This window comes from Andrena cerasifolii, chromosome 3 (assembly GCF_050908995.1).
Source record: "Andrena cerasifolii isolate SP2316 chromosome 3, iyAndCera1_principal, whole genome shotgun sequence".
NCBI lineage: Eukaryota > Metazoa > Arthropoda > Insecta > Hymenoptera > Andrenidae > Andrena > Andrena cerasifolii.
The window spans coordinates 19,410,349-19,426,122 of record NC_135120.1 but is presented as its reverse complement, the minus strand read 5'-3'; the positions used below and the strand labels follow the sequence as shown (position 1 = coordinate 19,426,122).

The window sequence follows — 15,774 nt, the reverse complement described above, 5'->3', positions numbered from 1 at the left end:
CCCGATTTCCACTTATATGAATTATATAAGCCTTTGACAGAATTTTAGGAACCTGCAAAATGCAATGTAAAAAATATTACGCTGAGGACGGAACTGGAGGGGGTTGGAATATAAAATCTTACGAATTCTTATACCGGGGGAGGAAGGCGAAAAGAAATCGTTAAAATTATCTTAGTTTTTTTTTTCTAAAATTTCCCTAATTCTTATTTTATTAAAATTCCTTTTCGTTCAAGGGCCCCCTTCCCCGAGCCATGGCAAAGTAAGTTGGACGAGTTTCAGAAGATGCTAGTCCTGAAGTGTCTCCGACCAGACAAAGTGACGAACGCGATGCAGCTCTTCCTGGCCAAGTATTTGGGTCGGGAGTTCGTCGAGCCCCAAACCACCGAGTTGTCGGCAGTTTACAATGAATCCTCGCCGACCACGCCGATCGTCTTTATCTTATCCACTGGCACGGACCCTGCGGCGGAACTGTACAAATTCGCGGATAGGTTGAAGATGGGGGCGAAATTGCGCTCGATATCGCTTGGACAGGGTCAGGGGCCAAGAGCAGCAGCCATGATGCAGCTGTCCGCTGACAGTGGCTACTGGTGCTTCTTCCAGGTGAGAAGGATTTTTTGCTCAGAAAGTGATTCAGTTTTTGTACAGAGCTTTCTGAGATTAGCAAGCAGCGGCGGAGTGGGTCTGAAGATATTGGTTGCCGGGTGGCAAAGGGGGCCCACACACAGCTAATAAGGCTGTCAACTAATTTTTATGAGAAATAAATACAATTTTCACAAAATACATAAATGGTAAAAAAAAGTAGAATTAAAATTGTTGTGAAATAAAGACATATTTTTTAGTATTTACAGTGTGTAAGGGAGCCCATCCTCAACTATAAGGATATCATTTAATTTGTATAAGAAATAAAGAAAAATTTCACGAAATACATAAACGACAAAAAAGTGAAATTCAAATTTTGGTGAAATGAATTATATTTATTAGTAATTAAAATGTTTAAGGGAGTCCACATGCCCCACTTGCCATGGCGCAAGCTGACACCCTGGCCACTCCGCCACTGTTAGCAAGTAGATCCAGACAATGGACAGACGTTCGCTGAGAATTTCAGGTTTTTGTTATTACACCTACTTGACCAGAAAAAGTGGCAAACGCTGATAGATAGCCAAGAAAAGTAGTAAAATACTTTGACTAGAAATACACGTAAGACATTTTGACTTTTAACAAAGATCAAGACTGTGGCCCAATAAAGCCAACAAACTTTTCCACCGACCTAATAAGAACTTCGAGACTCATATCTAGAGTTGCATGGCAGAAGTATCGCGGGACGAGCATTCGGTAGGCGGAAGTATCAATCATTATAACGCCGAATGTCCAGGCAAATTGCTAAACGATTCCCGGCTGAAGGGGAAGATTTGTTGCGCCTTATACCACGAAATATTGCGGTCGTCGATCAAACGAATATCCTCGTTTAAAAAGAGAAAGGAAAGGAGCGAATATCCTACGGGTCCTTTCTAAGGCGATAAAAGAAGGGACAGAGAAAAAGAGCTATCTCCTTTATCTGCGGAATATATGTAAAGAGGAGGGGAGGAGACCGCCGAGCAGGGAAATGATTTATCGTATCACGGAATGGGGCTCGTGCCACTTGATAACGAAACAAAGAGGCAAAGAAGCGTATTTTCACGGAGATGACAAGAGCCGGGCGCGTTAAATAGGAAATTGATGTCCCTTGTTTGTTCGCGCTCCTAGCCACAATTACTTACTCAATTCCCTTGCATTGCCTTTGTCTCCCCTTGTTCGTTTGTCTTTCCACGCTCTAACGACACAATGAATATGTAATGAACATTTCTCTTGCCAGTGGAACAGGGATGAGCACAAAGGCAGCGTGTATTCGACCAATAACTTTCGGCTCCATTGTCCGCTCGTAAAAAATTACGGATAACGCAATTGCAGTCAGTTTTCATTCCATTTTCGATGGAATTTTCCAGTTGCTCGGATATACGGAGATGTTTCTGGAATTTGAAGATGGAGAAGCTGTGAAATCGATCGGGGGTAGATTTGCATATGGGGTAATTAAGGCTGGGTCGGAAAATTTTTGGGGGGTGGCAAATTTTGGGCGAAAGAAATTGGAAAAGGTTTAAATACAGGGGTTTGAGAAAAACTTTAACAATAATTCACTTTTTTTCATCTAGCAAATTAGCAGTAACTCATACGTGAGTTGTCATATTGAATTGATTTCAAAACCGTCTCGACTCTTTTAAATTAACAGTTTCTTTTACCCAGAGACACTTTTCCTTATGGACTAGTTAGGATATTAAAGATTCCTTTTAATTGATTGTACAGGTTTGTGTCTTTTAGGATGTTGTAGCAGAAAGTAAATTGATTTCAGGCATGTATTGAAATGAAACGAACTTTGGATGGTATTTAGATGGTAATGAAATACGCGGTGAGTGGTATAATTATTTTAGCAAAATAAACTTTCGTAGAATTGCCATTTGGCGCCAAGTTGGATGCCAGACCTGGACATACTGGTGGAACTTTTGTCCAGAGGAAAAAGTCATCGCGATTTCCGCCTGTGGCTGACTTCGGCACCCTCTCCAGCCTTCCCCGTCAGTATTCTTCAAAACAGCAGCAAAATGACGATCGAGCCTCCAAGAGGCATAAGGGTAAAAATATTTCAGTTCCACCTATAATTACCTAGACTTCGTGCTTCGTCTCGGTTATTCCTTAAGGGGTTGTTCCTAGTGTGACGACTGAAAAAACTTAATTTTTCGGGAATTAACCCTCGTCAGACGGCATAGGTACAATTGCATCTTTTGCGTGTTTAAATTGCGATAACTTTTTTTCGAGAAGCCGGGGAGGGCTGAAGTTTCGTAATATCTCTAAATTTTTGGCTCAGATTATATAGACTAAATTTCAGAAAAATATCACAGGCACAATGGCGCCCCTATATATTTTGTATGAAGATAATGCAAGAAAAAAATAATGTGATTTTTTATTAATGATAATGTTATTTTATTATAAAAAAGTAAAAAAGTAGATAATTTACGTTATAAAAGAAAATTTGAGAAATTTTTTTATTGATTTCCATTGAGTCTAAATGTTATCAGTTTATCGTACAAATTATACCGACAGTGAGAATATTCATATAAAATATGTGAGAGTGCAATTGTGCCTCTGCCGTCTGTTAACGTTGTAAAATTGTGCCGTCTGACGAGGGTTAAAAAAGAAACAAATATTGCACGTTTGTAGCTTTATTCTATTACCTGTTAAGACTATAAACAGAAAAGATTGTGTAATATCCGGAGGAATATTGTTCTATAGACAATACTAATAAATGGATATTTTTACTTACAAAATTTTGTTTATACTCAAAGGGTGATAGAATAAATCTGCAAGCGTGCAAAATGAAAAATACCACCTTCCTTCTCCCCAGGCAAACATGTCCCGCGCATATTTGACGCAAGTGATCGAGATGCAGGGCTTCCTCCAGTCCGAGCATGAAAAGGTCGAGCAATTCAAGTGGCTCGTATTTTCCCTGTGTCTGTTCCACTCGGTCCTCCTCGAACGAAGGAAATTCGGCCCCCTTGGTTTCAATATCCCCTACGAGTTCACCGACGGCGACCTGAGGATATGCATATCGCAGCTGCACATGTTCCTCCTGGAATACTACACCGTTCCATTCAAAGTCAGCTTTCCTCGGAGATGCATTGAATTCACAGTCCCATCGTAACATGAAAATACAATGCTAATGTTCAATCCCGAAGGTGCTCATATACACAGCGGGCCACATCAACTACGGCGGGCGGATAACAGACGACTGGGATCGTCGATGCGTGTTAACCATGCTTGAGGACTTTTACAGACCTGAGATTCTTTCGTCGTCCCATAAGTTCGGCGAAGATGGGCATTACTATCAAGTACAGAGACAAAGGCGTACATCTTTCTGCGCAACATCTTTCGATGTCTCCACTTCGATCCCCCTGTTCCTTTAAGGGGTTACACACCCTTGACAGGCCGGAAAATAGGGGCATATTTTTATTTTTTATTGTTCATGTAAAGAAACGTCTTCTTTAAAAATCAAGATATACACCCTGTTGAGTATAAATTAAGCAGTATTCTTTTCAAAAGGAAATTTGATATTTTAAGAAATAGTGCCATAGCACGATATAGCAATTTATCTCAGAGATTACTGGACCGATTTCAATCAAATTTTGCAGGAATATTCTTAATCTACATTGTACTCGTCGGCGCTGATTTGGAAAAAATTTATTTACTGAAATATGGCAGCTACTCGACAATATGATCCACCTAAGTTTTCATCTTCTTTTGTTAATAAAAAACACATGTCCTCCTAGTTCGACGTTGTGAGAATAAGGCAACTTTGAGGGAATTTTTTCGAAGAAAAGTATCGAGTATTATAATTCCAACCTCTGTACTTTTATTAATTGACATTCGAAGAATGTGCTGAAATTCTTTTTATTTTTCCACGTTCCCACAGCAACAAACCTTCTATTTCCAAACCCCTCTTACTACTACCACTGTAACTACGAACAAAATTATTATTATTGCACAAAAAAAATCGAGCACATTCCTCGAATATCAATTACTAAACGTGCAAAGTTTGGAATCCAAATACCCAATACTTCTCTTTTAAAATATTCCCCGAAATTTGCCTGAATTTCAGAGCGTCGAACGAAGAAGCCCCCTTTCAATTCCCTGTTATTGTTTGCGCGATAGTTGTCAGAGACTGCGTCGTTCGGAGACTACGTCAAGTACATGAACACGTTACCCTTGAACGACAATCCCTCGATGTTCGGGATGCACCCGAATGCAGACATAAGCTGCGCGCAGGGTGAGACCTACGCCTGCATCGACACCCTTCTCCTCCTTCAACCCCGGGAAGTCGGCGCAGCGGCTTCCAGTGTCGAAGAGGTCACGACCCAATTAGCCGCGGACATGATATCCACCATGCCACAGACATTCAACTTAGCAGCCCTGCAATTAAGGTACTTTGACAGTTTAACCCTCGATCGCTTAATCCTGGCCGAGTCTGAAGACATTCAGATTTCTACTATATGGATCGGTTTATTGATCCGTTAAACTCATGAGCGTTAACGAACCCACGTGGAAGCTGTATGCGATGGATAGCGTGAAAGCAGTTGGGACGCTTCAGGTATCCAGTCCTGTACGAGGAGTCTTTCAACACAGTGTTGCTGCAGGAGGCAATACGCTATAACGGGCTGTTGAATGTGATAAAGGGAACACTGCAGGACCTCTTGAACGCCTTGAAGGGGCTGGTGGTGATGTCCGAGCAACTGGAAACTGTGTCCAACAGTCTGTACAACAATAGAATCCCGAAACTTTGGCAGGACCGGGGCTACCCTTCGTTAAAGCCGCTCGGTAACTTTGCCGCCCTTGTTTGCTTTTAATCGAACTCCAGTGGCTCGTCTATTTGACGTTCAAACTGTTGAAGTGTACAGGGTGATTCAGAACCGTGGCTTCAGAATTATTACTGCAAAGAAAGTGGAGCAGTGGCGCACTCGGAATTTAATCTTAGGGGAGCCGAGCTGAAGGGATGAAAATATTTTCACTGCAAAATTCAATAAAATTCATTAGGTGGTTAGAAAAATTTATTTGGAACAGTGCTTCCCAACCATTTTTCAGTCGCGATTCGCTTTTTAAGGAAAATTTAATAAAGTAACGAAAACACATTAAAAATAGATATTTCAAAATATAATTCTCACTTAATAATATTACAAAAAAATCCAAAAAACGTGGCGGCCCCCCAGAAATCACTTTGCGACCCAGCGGTTGGGAATCACTGATTTAAAGAATAAAATCCAGTTTTCTTTTCTTTTTACATTAATCTCCTTCCTTTTTCTTTGGAGGTGCAGGACACCCTGGACTCCCCCCAGGGTGCGCCACTGAACTGGAGCATACCATGATACGTACTATTCGATTTTAAATCTCTAAGCTGAATACCATGGGCGTCCGCAGAAAGAATTGCTTATTTTTAAAAAGTAATCTTTACTAAGTTTATACTAAAAGAGAGAATATTTTAAAAATTTTAATTAAATTGGCGCTACAAAATGGGTTTTCTTTGCCGTCACGGTTTACGTCTACGGTCGCCTATGGTTGATACCTAAGATTCTGAAGCACCCCGAGTTAATTATTCGCTGATCCTTACGTCGATGTGTCACAGTGATCGTAAACTAAAAATACAGGAGCCTGGTTCCTCGACTTGAAGGAGAGGATCGCGTTCCTGAGATCCTGGGAGAACCGCGGTATACCAGCGGCCTTCTGGATCTCCGGCTTCTACTTCCCCCAAGCATTTCTAACTGGAACTCTGCAGAATTTCGCGCGGAAGCACGTGGTCTCTATCGACACAATTGCTTTCGGTTTTAAAGTACTGCTCCAATTGAATAAAAATTCTATACCCTCAGATCTCAAGCTATGTAATAGCAACAGACTACAGAGTGCTGTTTTGGTACACAGATGTGGCGTCCAAAGTGTTGGGCAAGCTCTTTGGACCACCCTGTGCGGGAACGATAGATCTCCGTAGAAAAGCAGACAAATGCATGGCTATTTTTATCGTTATAGGTATTAAGCTCGTTGCCAAAGCGCAGACCGATGGATGGTTGCGTTATTTATGGTCTGTTCCTTGAGGGGTGTCGATGGGACGGGAGCCATCTGAACGAGTCTCTTCCGAAAGAGCTGTACACTAGTAAATATATCTGTCACAGAAAAATTGAGACAGAAATACTCGTCGATTACTCAAAGTGTAACGCGACGTGGAATAGGACTTTATACACTCTTTTCGCAGATATGCCGCCGATTCTGCTACTGCCAGAGGTGAACCATCGGGAGCCAATGGGAATTTACATCTGCCCCGTTTATAAAACGATCACTCGGGCAGGCACGCTTAGCACCACTGGACACTCGACCAATTTTGTTTTGCCAATGGAGATTCCTAGCGTAAAGCCTCAGTCCCATTGGATCAAGAGGGGCGTAGCTCTGATCTGCGCACTGGACTACTAGTGATGCCTCAGAGTCACTCATTTTGCTTATAATGAATTTGAAATAAAATTGATACTCTACTAATATAAAAGCATAATCTTCGAGAGTATTAGACTTTAGTTTACTGGAATGCAATTTGCGTAACAGTGCGAACGAAGGAAATAATTATTGCGTAATTATTGAATCAAAGAGTTATCCATTCTAAGTTCTTGAGGTGGTTTAGGTGTCGTTCTCGTATAACTTCGGGTCCTTCCTTTTTGATTTTCTATTCGCCGCTGTGCTCCATGCCATGGTACCCACCGTCATTATTATACCTGTGCATTGAATTCGAATGAAAGATTAAAAGAAGAAATGCAGAAGAAGATGGATTGAAAAGGGAAATATAATTTCAGAGACCTTGTTCCCGGTTTTAATTTATAATACCTGGAGCCATGGTTGGAAGAGCCTGCACAGCTCGTCGGAACATATTCGGTATACCGTGCGATACCGATTTTACCCAAAATTTCTGTTCCATTGCAGTCAAGGTGTAATACACGACTCTTCGTATTCGAACTGGCAACTCGCCGAACTCTAAACCCATGGCGAATGGTGGATTGAAATTCTCGAGGAGACTTCTGCGCCTCTAATATCCATCAACATTAACAAGATCTATGTAAAACAAAGGAACGTACAAAACTCGAAACTCTTCGATTCTATTAAAATTATAGATTCACGGTGGTGCGAGATAAAAATTTGGTGGTCCGATGTAATAAGACTGCAAACGTTACTTCACGCTCCTTTACATTCCCACTATTATTTATTGTACAAAAATATGTACATACAATTCTACAAATATAAATACTACCAAAGGTAATAAAACAAGACGCGAGGACACCGTGAGTTCGCATCGTTACATATGTACAAGGGCGTGATATTTAGGAATTAAATTTCCTAAATTTTCTCAAAACACAGAGTAGTCTGCAGGCATGTGCTGCGCGATTTTCGATGGAATAATGAATTTATCCGGATTCTGTTCGAGCAGGCATCCTAAGAGGCGTGGGACTGAGAGCACAGTGCCGGATATCACGGAAGGGAAGTCTCTGCCATTATCTGTCTGATAAGCGATCCGCAATCTCTTGCTGAAATAGTCTCCGCACAGAGAAATATGTCCAACTTCTATGTACTGCTTCGAGAAGGTGGACCACAGTTCGAAGGACAGGCGCATTGTTTCCCAAGGTCGTAGCTCTGTAGCTGGTCTCAGCACAATTTGGTAATGGTCGCATAAATTGTCGTACAATTCAGAAACAGTGTTCAACAGCTTCTCCAACTGTATACGATACTCCGGGCTGTTCGCATCTTTCACCAGTACGAAAGCATGTGCTGCTGAATTCTGGCAGACAGTGAACAAGCCGATCTGTGTTGAGCCGACTGGAAAGGGGGTGTACTGCCTCCCAGTAGAAAAGTATCTCACCGGAAAGTGCTTCGGATTTATTAATTGCTTCGCGTGCATAGCTAAGAATGATATTAAGCTCGCTCCTCCCACAAGGTGCATACGATTCGGAGAACTGTCCTCCACATCGCAGTGATTGTTGATTATAAAAGCATCCGTTGGATCCTCGTGATTCAACCCAGAGCCTTCCACCACTAAGCTGCGGCTGAAATCAGAGCCTGTTACTCTGATCATGTCGTCTGCGCTGAATACTTCCCCCGCGTAGTTCAATGCGCCAAGTTCGAACAGCGCTGCGTCGTTGCACAGGTAATATTGCATAGGGTTTTTGTATTCCAGCAAACCAAGAGTTTTCCCGATCTCGATGTGATTCTTCCTTACTCCGGAGAATTCTTTTAACCCGCCAGATCGTTTCACCACTACGGGAGACTGAAACGGCGTCTTTTGATCCACTTCGTTCGGCAGCTTCAACAATTTCTCTATGACAGATTCGCTTAAATCCCACAGGGAATTTTTCACACCTTTCAAATCCTGCTTCAATACTTTAGATTGAAGCTTCAATTTAGCGAACTGCTGCTCCTCTTTTTCGGTCAAAGTCTCCTTCTGGTAAAATTTTCTCATTTCGCTCGTCAACTCTGTGCTTCTCAGTTCTAACTTATCGTTGTCCGCATTTACAGACTTATAGAACTCCCACATCCTCTTAAGTTCCCCGGCGTCCATGTCCAATCCACGAGATACCAACTGTTTCTGTAACTTGTCAATGTCTTGCAATTTATTGTCGAAATCTAAATATGGAGATAGGTACGAGAAGATTTCCATGCCCCTTTTGCCCGAGATATATAACACAGAGCTGTGTCGTCTAACGCATTTCAACAGCCCACTGTTACGCTTGAAAATGCTATGTTTTAAACCCTTGCGAACCATGCATGTTCGCGTAAAGTGTCGTAAATAATTCGCCATTGTGCTTCGATAATAGACTAGTCGGGACAGAAGTTTATAATTTTCTTCGCGCTGTACAAACAATTTCTCGCATCAGAGACATACGTAGCATTCTAAGCACATTAGCGCCTAAGCACTGATCTTTGCTACTTTGGCTTGCGACGCAAATTCAGGCTCTATGTTCATTTTAAAATCGTCCCGAGTTAGTGTTTCAATTTTACGCTTCTGTGGGACAACGTAATTCCCTTTTCCGGAAGCTCTCTCCGATTCCTCTACGGTATAGGGTTCTAACTCGAGAGCTTTTAGTCTGCGCTTATGAACTTTGGTAGTGAAATGATCCTGCAAAGCGGTGTCGTTGATAAAATGCCTCCTGCAAAAAAGTACAATTTTTTAATTTGCTTGATCAAAACTTTCGAGGTATGAAGAATAAAAGCATAGGGAATGAAAGCTGTGACGAAGGGACCACATTGCGGAGTTACACAACGATTTTAACGGAACTTGAATTAATGACCGTGTCGGCACGCTAGCAGCCGAAAACGTGATATTTATTATTAAATATTTCGTAAACTACGAAATATCTGTACGAACGATTAAATAAGAGCGGACAATTCTGCGGCTCTCTATCTACATATAAAGTTTCTTCAAAATCAGTGCACAATGCGGTTCTCTTATAAAACCTTTGAGTGGATAATTTCAAATACAGGCTATGTCGCTAAACGCAACGCACGCATAACGCGAATACTTACGCGCAATGTACACAGTAATATTGGCCCGTTCCAGGTTTATCGAAATCCACTTCTTGATTTAGCAATTCTTTCACATTCTCACTTTTCAAATCCTCGTTGATCTAAAATAAAAAGTATCACATAATAATTGCCTATCGCGAAGTGTCAACCACGTGACACGATCGCTCGCAAATGAGGGTTATCAAGTATTGTTTCACCTCGTCCAAATCTTTTGTCCTTCTTTTCGTGCGCCAGCCCTTTTTTAAGTGAGTATCGCCCCTGTGATACTTCTTACGCTTGTACGTCATTTCTTCAGCAAAGTAATTAAAGAACCGAAATTAAGCTGCACTACTGTCACGTTAAGTTGCGCGGAGATTGTCTAATCGAATGAGGAAAGTAAACAGGAGTAGGTCAGGGCAGTAAAGAATGGTCGCAGAGATGCATTATGAATACAAGAGTGAATATAAAGGTAAAAATATCTTATCGACAGTGTATTATCAAGAATAAATGTAAATATGCATTCATCGGTTATATGTATCCGCAAAGAGTGATAGGCTGGTATTCATAGTTGCTACTTATTCTTAAGGAATTGTTTAAGCATTCGGCATCCTTTACTAGCTACTAAGTTAGTAGAGGATGCCGCATGCTTAAGCATAAGTAGCGATTATGAGTACCGGCCATAGGACGTGCAAACGTTTCTATGGCGAAACATTGATTTTTCGTCGTGCTCATAGAAAGTACCTTTCTGTTGGTTTCGGAATACGTTTATATTCGAAATCTGATGTTTATTGTAGGAATATTCTTTACAGTCTTCATACATAGATTGTTGTCCGTTTGTTAGTACATGTAGAAGTATTTGAAGTTCATGAGGATAACAGAGGATTATTAGTGAATTTTAAGCTTCTGTATTGGTGAAACGATGCGACGTCATGGCGGCCCTGCTTCGTGATCGTAAAACCTCGTAAAACAGGTTATAATGGTGACAAGGTTCCCATCGTAAACTTTATAAATGACATTAGATTCATCGCTTTCCCACTGTTGTGGTAACTATTTCATACAGCTTTCTGAAGAACCAGAAACACTGAAATTAGGTGTAACTTTCTTAAAGTACTTCAGTGGTGAAGCATACCACTAAAAACGATGCCATAAATTTTAAATTTATGAGATATACTTTAACGAAGCACAGATTAAAATGTATCGTTTAGTGCTGAACGTTTGACGCAAGAAAGAAGAATGAAGTTCAGTCAAAAATCTTGAGCAGAATTGAATGGAAAAAAAGTGCATTTGTGAGGATGCGTTTACAAAGGAGCAGTAAGCGACAGATCCTCGGGGCAGTGTAAAGCTACCCTAAATTGGGCATGCGCATTGGGATGGAGAGTAACGGAGGATTAGAGACGACAGATGTCGCCACGGTGCGGCAGAGTATGTCGCGCCTCTATCGGCGAAGCGTACGATCAATTCAAACAAACGGTGCGCCACTGGCGAGGGGGGTCCACAACCGTTTCGAAAGTAAAAATACTGCGCGACCCGGGATTTTGTTTGTACGGTAGAGCGAGGGTAAAAAAGCCGAGGGCCAGGCCGTGGTGTAAGTCGGGGCAACGCGGTGTCGCTCGTAAAATGACGTAGAGAGAGTGTGCGTAAGGGTGTGCCGCGCGCGGTACGGAGAGGTTGTGTGCAGAGCGGAAACGGTGTCGCGACGGTGTGTGCAGGCTCGGCGCTGCTCGTAGAGCTATCGTAGCGCGTACACGGGAAATTGGCCGTGGCTTCGCCAATGGATGCCAGGCAGGAGGAGACGCCATTTTGATATACGGGCGCACGTCAAGCGTTCGCTCTAAGGGAAACGCGCTCTCGTGAGTCGGTCTGTAAGCCGCGTCCGTTCCGCGTAAGGACCGCGCGGTGGAAATTGGTCGCCCCACGGGTACGGTTGGCTGTTCTATCGTTGGTAATACGTGTGCGTGGCGCAACGTATCCCGGAGGCCTGAGAGCCGAGCGTTTCGTTGACAAGTGACAGGTGAATCGATCCGCGGGCCCGCGAGGAAAGTCGCGTTGCGGCCCCCCCGTGTGCCCGTGCAACGCGGTTCGCTCTGTTCGCGGTCGATCGCTACTCAGTGACTACTGGTGTGTGGAACTCTGCTGCTGCTGCTATACCCAGTGTGTGCTATACCCGGGAGGAGATTCGGATTTTTCCCCACGCGTGGCGAGTAAACTCGGCCGCGCCGTGAGAGCGAGGGACACACGCACCGCCAGACGACTCCTGTGCCCGAGTACTCGTGCGTGTTGTAGATCGGTGCGCCCGCCGCCGGATCGTGTCCCCCGGGGTGGCGGTGTGTACAGTGCTGTACGGCACGGGACGGCACGGCACGGCAGCCAGACAGGGAAAAGCCAACCAAGCCGCCGTATCGTTTGGCGCGCGCGACCCAGAGGCCACCGGCCCCAGGCACACTTCGGGGCTAGGACAAGACGACCCGATGTCGGGAGCGGGTCGCGACCCCGTGTCGACCCGCGGTCGTCCTCGTCCTCGTCCGCTGCTATCCTCCTCCATCTACTGTCTCGTAGCACCAGCACGCTTCTCGCGTAAATGTGCTCTCATGAGCGCCCATGTGCTGCCGCGACTATTTTTCTGCCCGCTGCCCCTGCGTCGTGCCCTGTAAACCCAGAGCACACCCCGATTAGCACGCCCACGCACTCTACCGCTCGCGAATATGGCCAAGATCCTCAACAAGGACCCCGTCACCTACGAGAGGGAGAGGGAAAACTTCATGAAAGACCTCCGTCACTTTCATGAGACCAGAGGGTAAGACCAATTTCTTCATTACTCCCTGCACCGTCCCGACTCGATAGTTTCACAATTCTTTCTTTATTCTTCGTTACTTTTTATCGTTTCGATCTCCATTCCACGCCTCGCCGTCCAACGATCTTTCTGTCGTTCCGGTTATCTCGAGCTCTATCGTCGCGTCGATGTTGGAAAGTAAATCGGGTTTGGCGTTACTGCCTGGAATGCGTGGACACAGAGGTTTGAGGTTATGTTCGCTCGGGTTACAAGTTTTACAGAGGCTCTCGCCTTTGTGCCAGCGATTTGTTTACTCGTGTCCCGTGTTTTCTTTGTCGACGAACGTCCCAGACGCGTATCGTAATTGCGATTTGAGGTTATGTGACGCGTACGATCGAGACACGACCATATTACGATGAACTTGCTGATTTTTTTTCTCTAACGATTAAATGCGTCTCTCCTCGATCATTGTAAACCTCTCTCTCCGTCTTTTTCCATCTTTTTTTCTCAATCGGAGATGCGTATTTATAAGAACGTTCGAACGATCGAGTAAACGAAGATCGTTTCACGCGAGGACGCTGTCGTTTATTACGTCATTGTTCGCGTGTTTTACTTCATTCGGAAACGGAAACAAAGCGTTTCTCGGCTGTGCTCGGCAAGATACTGTTGCAACCGAAAACGGGTACGTTCAATTTGCGCGGATTAAAAGAAATTCAACTTGTTCGTTTTCATCCGTGCTCGACAATTGTTAATTCATTCCTCCGCGCCGTTATTGTCCGTAAGTCTCTCGGGGTTATTAAATATTTAGCAGCCATTAATTGAAACATGAAATATTAATTTTATGATAACATTATTGTGCGAAAAACATTTGAACCTTATTCAGTAATTCCACTTTCACCCCATTCTTGAATTCCGGTAATTACAATCCCATTGTAAATCTCTTTTACAGTGGTCCTTACAGTTGATGTTTCTTTCAGGACTCCGTTCAAGAAAAGCCCAAAAGTCAACGGGAAAGATATAGATCTGTACTTGCTGTACGTAGTCGTTACTGCCCACGGTGGATGGATAAAGGTGAGTAAATTTGTTCCGATTTTCTGCCTCGCGTTTTTGTTTTTCCCCCACGGAGGGGCAAGTATTCGCGCGCTGTTGCCGTGCACTTTCGGGCAATGTGATCTCCTAACGGGTGTAACGAGCGAAAAATCAGGAGGTATCGCGTTGTCCGTGTAATTTGTCTCTCCGTGCATCGTTAGCGCGACGTATGAACGTGGCTTTAGTACCCTTGCATCGACTGTTTATACTCTCGCGTGCGTTTCATGCGTTACCGGTGCATTCGGACCGCATAATGAAGTAAAGTTAACTGTCGGGATGTTTTAGCACGCACAATGTTATTCGATCATCTCTCATTAAGCTCCAAGTATTTTGAACATATTTTTCGAGGACCATTTTTATAGCCAATTAGCAAACAAACTTCCAAGGATAACAACTGATATTATACAGCTCGTTTTAATCATAGTATCGACATCAAAATTCGCGTTCTTTTTTTAAAGCCGATATTTTCGCAAGCACAGTGTTCTTCGTGTTAAGATAAAAATAGCGGGCGACTAAGGTCGAAACAAGAGTGTCTATACTAGCAGCTCGAAAAATTAATCTCTGTCATAAAGCGATCTTGTACCGCAAGATTGTCTCAACTCGTAATTTCGATATTCCATCTGCTACTTAAATAATTAGGCAAGGCACTTGTAAATGATTGCTGAGTGATTATAATTTTCGAAACCAACTTTCTAGGAAGACTTTTGCCGCGTGGTCACGGGACACCCAGCACGCTTTATGCGCCGCGCGTGATTAAGAGTCGAGGTATGCGACAGACTCCGCGGAAACGCGGGAAAACGATTGTTCCGCGGAACGGCCGAGTCCCGAAGAATCGCGCGCGCGAGGAATCGATCGGTCGAGCTTGTTATCACCGACCGCTGGGAATCATCTTTCCCGCGCGCGCCAAAGAAAAAGGAACGATCATGCTTCTATTTCGCCCAGCGGCGTTACACAACACGCCCGCGAGCCACCGCGTTTACCAACAGTCATTTTCACGCGGGTCATTATTCGTACATATCGATAAGCACGCGATCGTATCGCGGTCGATGGATTTTTGTGGAAACCTTGAAGCGCGAGGCTCGAGAAAAATACCGCCGAGTGTTCTTTTTTTTTTTTTTTTCTTCTTTCAAATTTGAATCGAGTTAATGCAATTTCCAATACAAAAATTACAATCGGTGGCACCGACGAGGTATATCAAGTGGAAGAAATTATATTTTCCAGGAATATTGATAAATAACGAGTACCCGCTCGAATGCATGATTAATGAGGAATTAATATTGGAGCATCGCAGGATTTATTCGATTAGGTTCGGTTTTGTTGCTAGCTTTATACGTCATTCCGAAGAGTTACGTTTCCATCGTATGCGAAACACGTCTAAGTTATATTTTTCGCATTTAAAGTCTAGGCATTTTGACTCACTCGTCCGTTTACGGTAATTTATTGGGGGAACGTGATTTTTATCTTCGAATTGTCTACAATGTTACCGCGCGCGCGCGTGAAAGCAGCGAAGAAATCAAGGATGACTTTTTTCGTCTAGCCACATATTTTTTTTTTATACAATCGTGGGAGAGATGTAGTCTTTCAAGTGAACCTTCGATATTTTTCCATAAACGGATTCTGTCCAGGGCGGGGTTGTCAACCGTACTATAATATATACTTGTATTGTACTATATACTGATAAAAAAGTTTACATAGTAAATTCTATAGTTAAATAATAACTTTAGTAACTTAGTAATAATAACTTAGTAATAAAGTAATGTTATAGTTAAATAATAAGTAAATAAAGATATAGTGTAAATTCTACAATTTTG

The 15,774-nt window shown here is 43.1% G+C and overlaps 5 protein-coding genes across 13 annotated transcripts in view; 2 read left to right on the top strand and 3 right to left on the bottom strand.

Annotated features, from left to right (window-relative positions):
* Positions 1-7,094, top strand: part of LOC143367288 (dynein axonemal heavy chain 1) — a 153,249-nt gene extending 146,155 nt beyond the window's left edge. The window contains exons 50-58 of the mRNA XM_076808925.1: positions 234-600; positions 2,481-2,660; positions 3,431-3,682; positions 3,762-3,914; positions 4,735-5,003; positions 5,171-5,397; positions 6,222-6,403; positions 6,598-6,721; positions 6,821-7,094. Coding sequence (XP_076665040.1) covers positions 234-600; positions 2,481-2,660; positions 3,431-3,682; positions 3,762-3,914; positions 4,735-5,003; positions 5,171-5,397; positions 6,222-6,403; positions 6,598-6,721; positions 6,821-7,035 — 1,969 coding nt within the window. The 3' untranslated portion in view covers positions 7,036-7,094. The remainder of the gene's footprint in view (positions 1-233; positions 601-2,480; positions 2,661-3,430; positions 3,683-3,761; positions 3,915-4,734; positions 5,004-5,170; positions 5,398-6,221; positions 6,404-6,597; positions 6,722-6,820) is intronic.
* On the bottom strand, positions 7,042-7,638 carry LOC143366628 (cytochrome b-c1 complex subunit 8). The gene is made up of 2 exons (XM_076807827.1): positions 7,438-7,638; positions 7,042-7,328 (listed from the first exon to the last, which is right to left on the bottom strand). Exons 1-2 carry the CDS (start codon positions 7,592-7,594, stop codon positions 7,234-7,236), a joined length of 252 nt encoding a protein of 83 aa, XP_076663942.1. The 5' UTR covers positions 7,595-7,638; the 3' UTR covers positions 7,042-7,233.
* Positions 7,639-7,791: 153 nt separating this feature from the next.
* On the bottom strand, positions 7,792-9,400 carry LOC143366619 (serine--tRNA synthetase-like protein Slimp). The gene has a single exon (XM_076807808.1). The coding sequence runs from the start codon at positions 9,398-9,400 to the stop codon at positions 7,955-7,957; it is 1,446 nt and encodes a 481-aa protein (XP_076663923.1). The 3' UTR covers positions 7,792-7,954.
* On the bottom strand, positions 9,330-10,467 carry LOC143366626 (zinc finger protein 593 homolog). The gene is made up of 3 exons (XM_076807825.1): positions 10,323-10,467; positions 10,126-10,226; positions 9,330-9,749 (listed from the first exon to the last, which is right to left on the bottom strand). The coding sequence occupies exons 1-3, from the start codon at positions 10,410-10,412 to the stop codon at positions 9,509-9,511; spliced, it is 432 nt and encodes a 143-aa protein (XP_076663940.1). The 5' UTR covers positions 10,413-10,467; the 3' UTR covers positions 9,330-9,508.
* A 1,072-nt stretch (positions 10,468-11,539) lies between these two features.
* The window catches only part of Bap170 (Brahma associated protein 170kD), a 58,572-nt gene continuing 54,337 nt past the window's right edge, over positions 11,540-15,774 (top strand). For 3 of the 9 annotated variants that reach the window (XM_076809022.1, XM_076809026.1, XM_076809020.1), the window contains exons 1-2: positions 11,542-12,898; positions 13,852-13,945. In XM_076809022.1, coding sequence (XP_076665137.1) covers positions 12,807-12,898; positions 13,852-13,945 — 186 coding nt within the window. In that variant the 5' untranslated portion in view covers positions 11,542-12,806. Of the gene's footprint in view, positions 12,899-13,851; positions 13,946-15,774 lie in introns of all 9 variants that reach the window. The other 6 variants (XM_076809024.1, XM_076809028.1, XM_076809023.1 and 3 more) reach the window with 3 other exon arrangements.

Excerpts from the sequence above, each read along its gene's own strand:
- LOC143366628 (XM_076807827.1), bottom strand. The coding sequence starts at position 7,594 with ATGGGTTTAGAGTTCGGCGAGTTGCCAGTTCGAATACGAAGAGTCGTG. Across the intron at positions 7,329-7,437 it reads TCTTCCAACCATGGCTCCAG|GTATAATAATGACGGTGGGT; the intron begins GTATTATAAATT and ends TTCAATGCACAG.
- LOC143366619 (XM_076807808.1), bottom strand. The coding sequence starts at position 9,400 with ATGGCGAATTATTTACGACACTTTACGCGAACATGCATGGTTCGCAAG.
- LOC143366626 (XM_076807825.1), bottom strand. The coding sequence starts at position 10,412 with ATGACGTACAAGCGTAAGAAGTATCACAGGGGCGATACTCACTTAAAA. Across the intron at positions 10,227-10,322 it reads GGACAAAAGATTTGGACGAG|ATCAACGAGGATTTGAAAAG; the intron begins GTGAAACAATAC and ends TTTTTATTTTAG. Across the intron at positions 9,750-10,125 it reads TATTACTGTGTACATTGCGC|GAGGCATTTTATCAACGACA; the intron begins GTAAGTATTCGC and ends ACTTTTTTGCAG.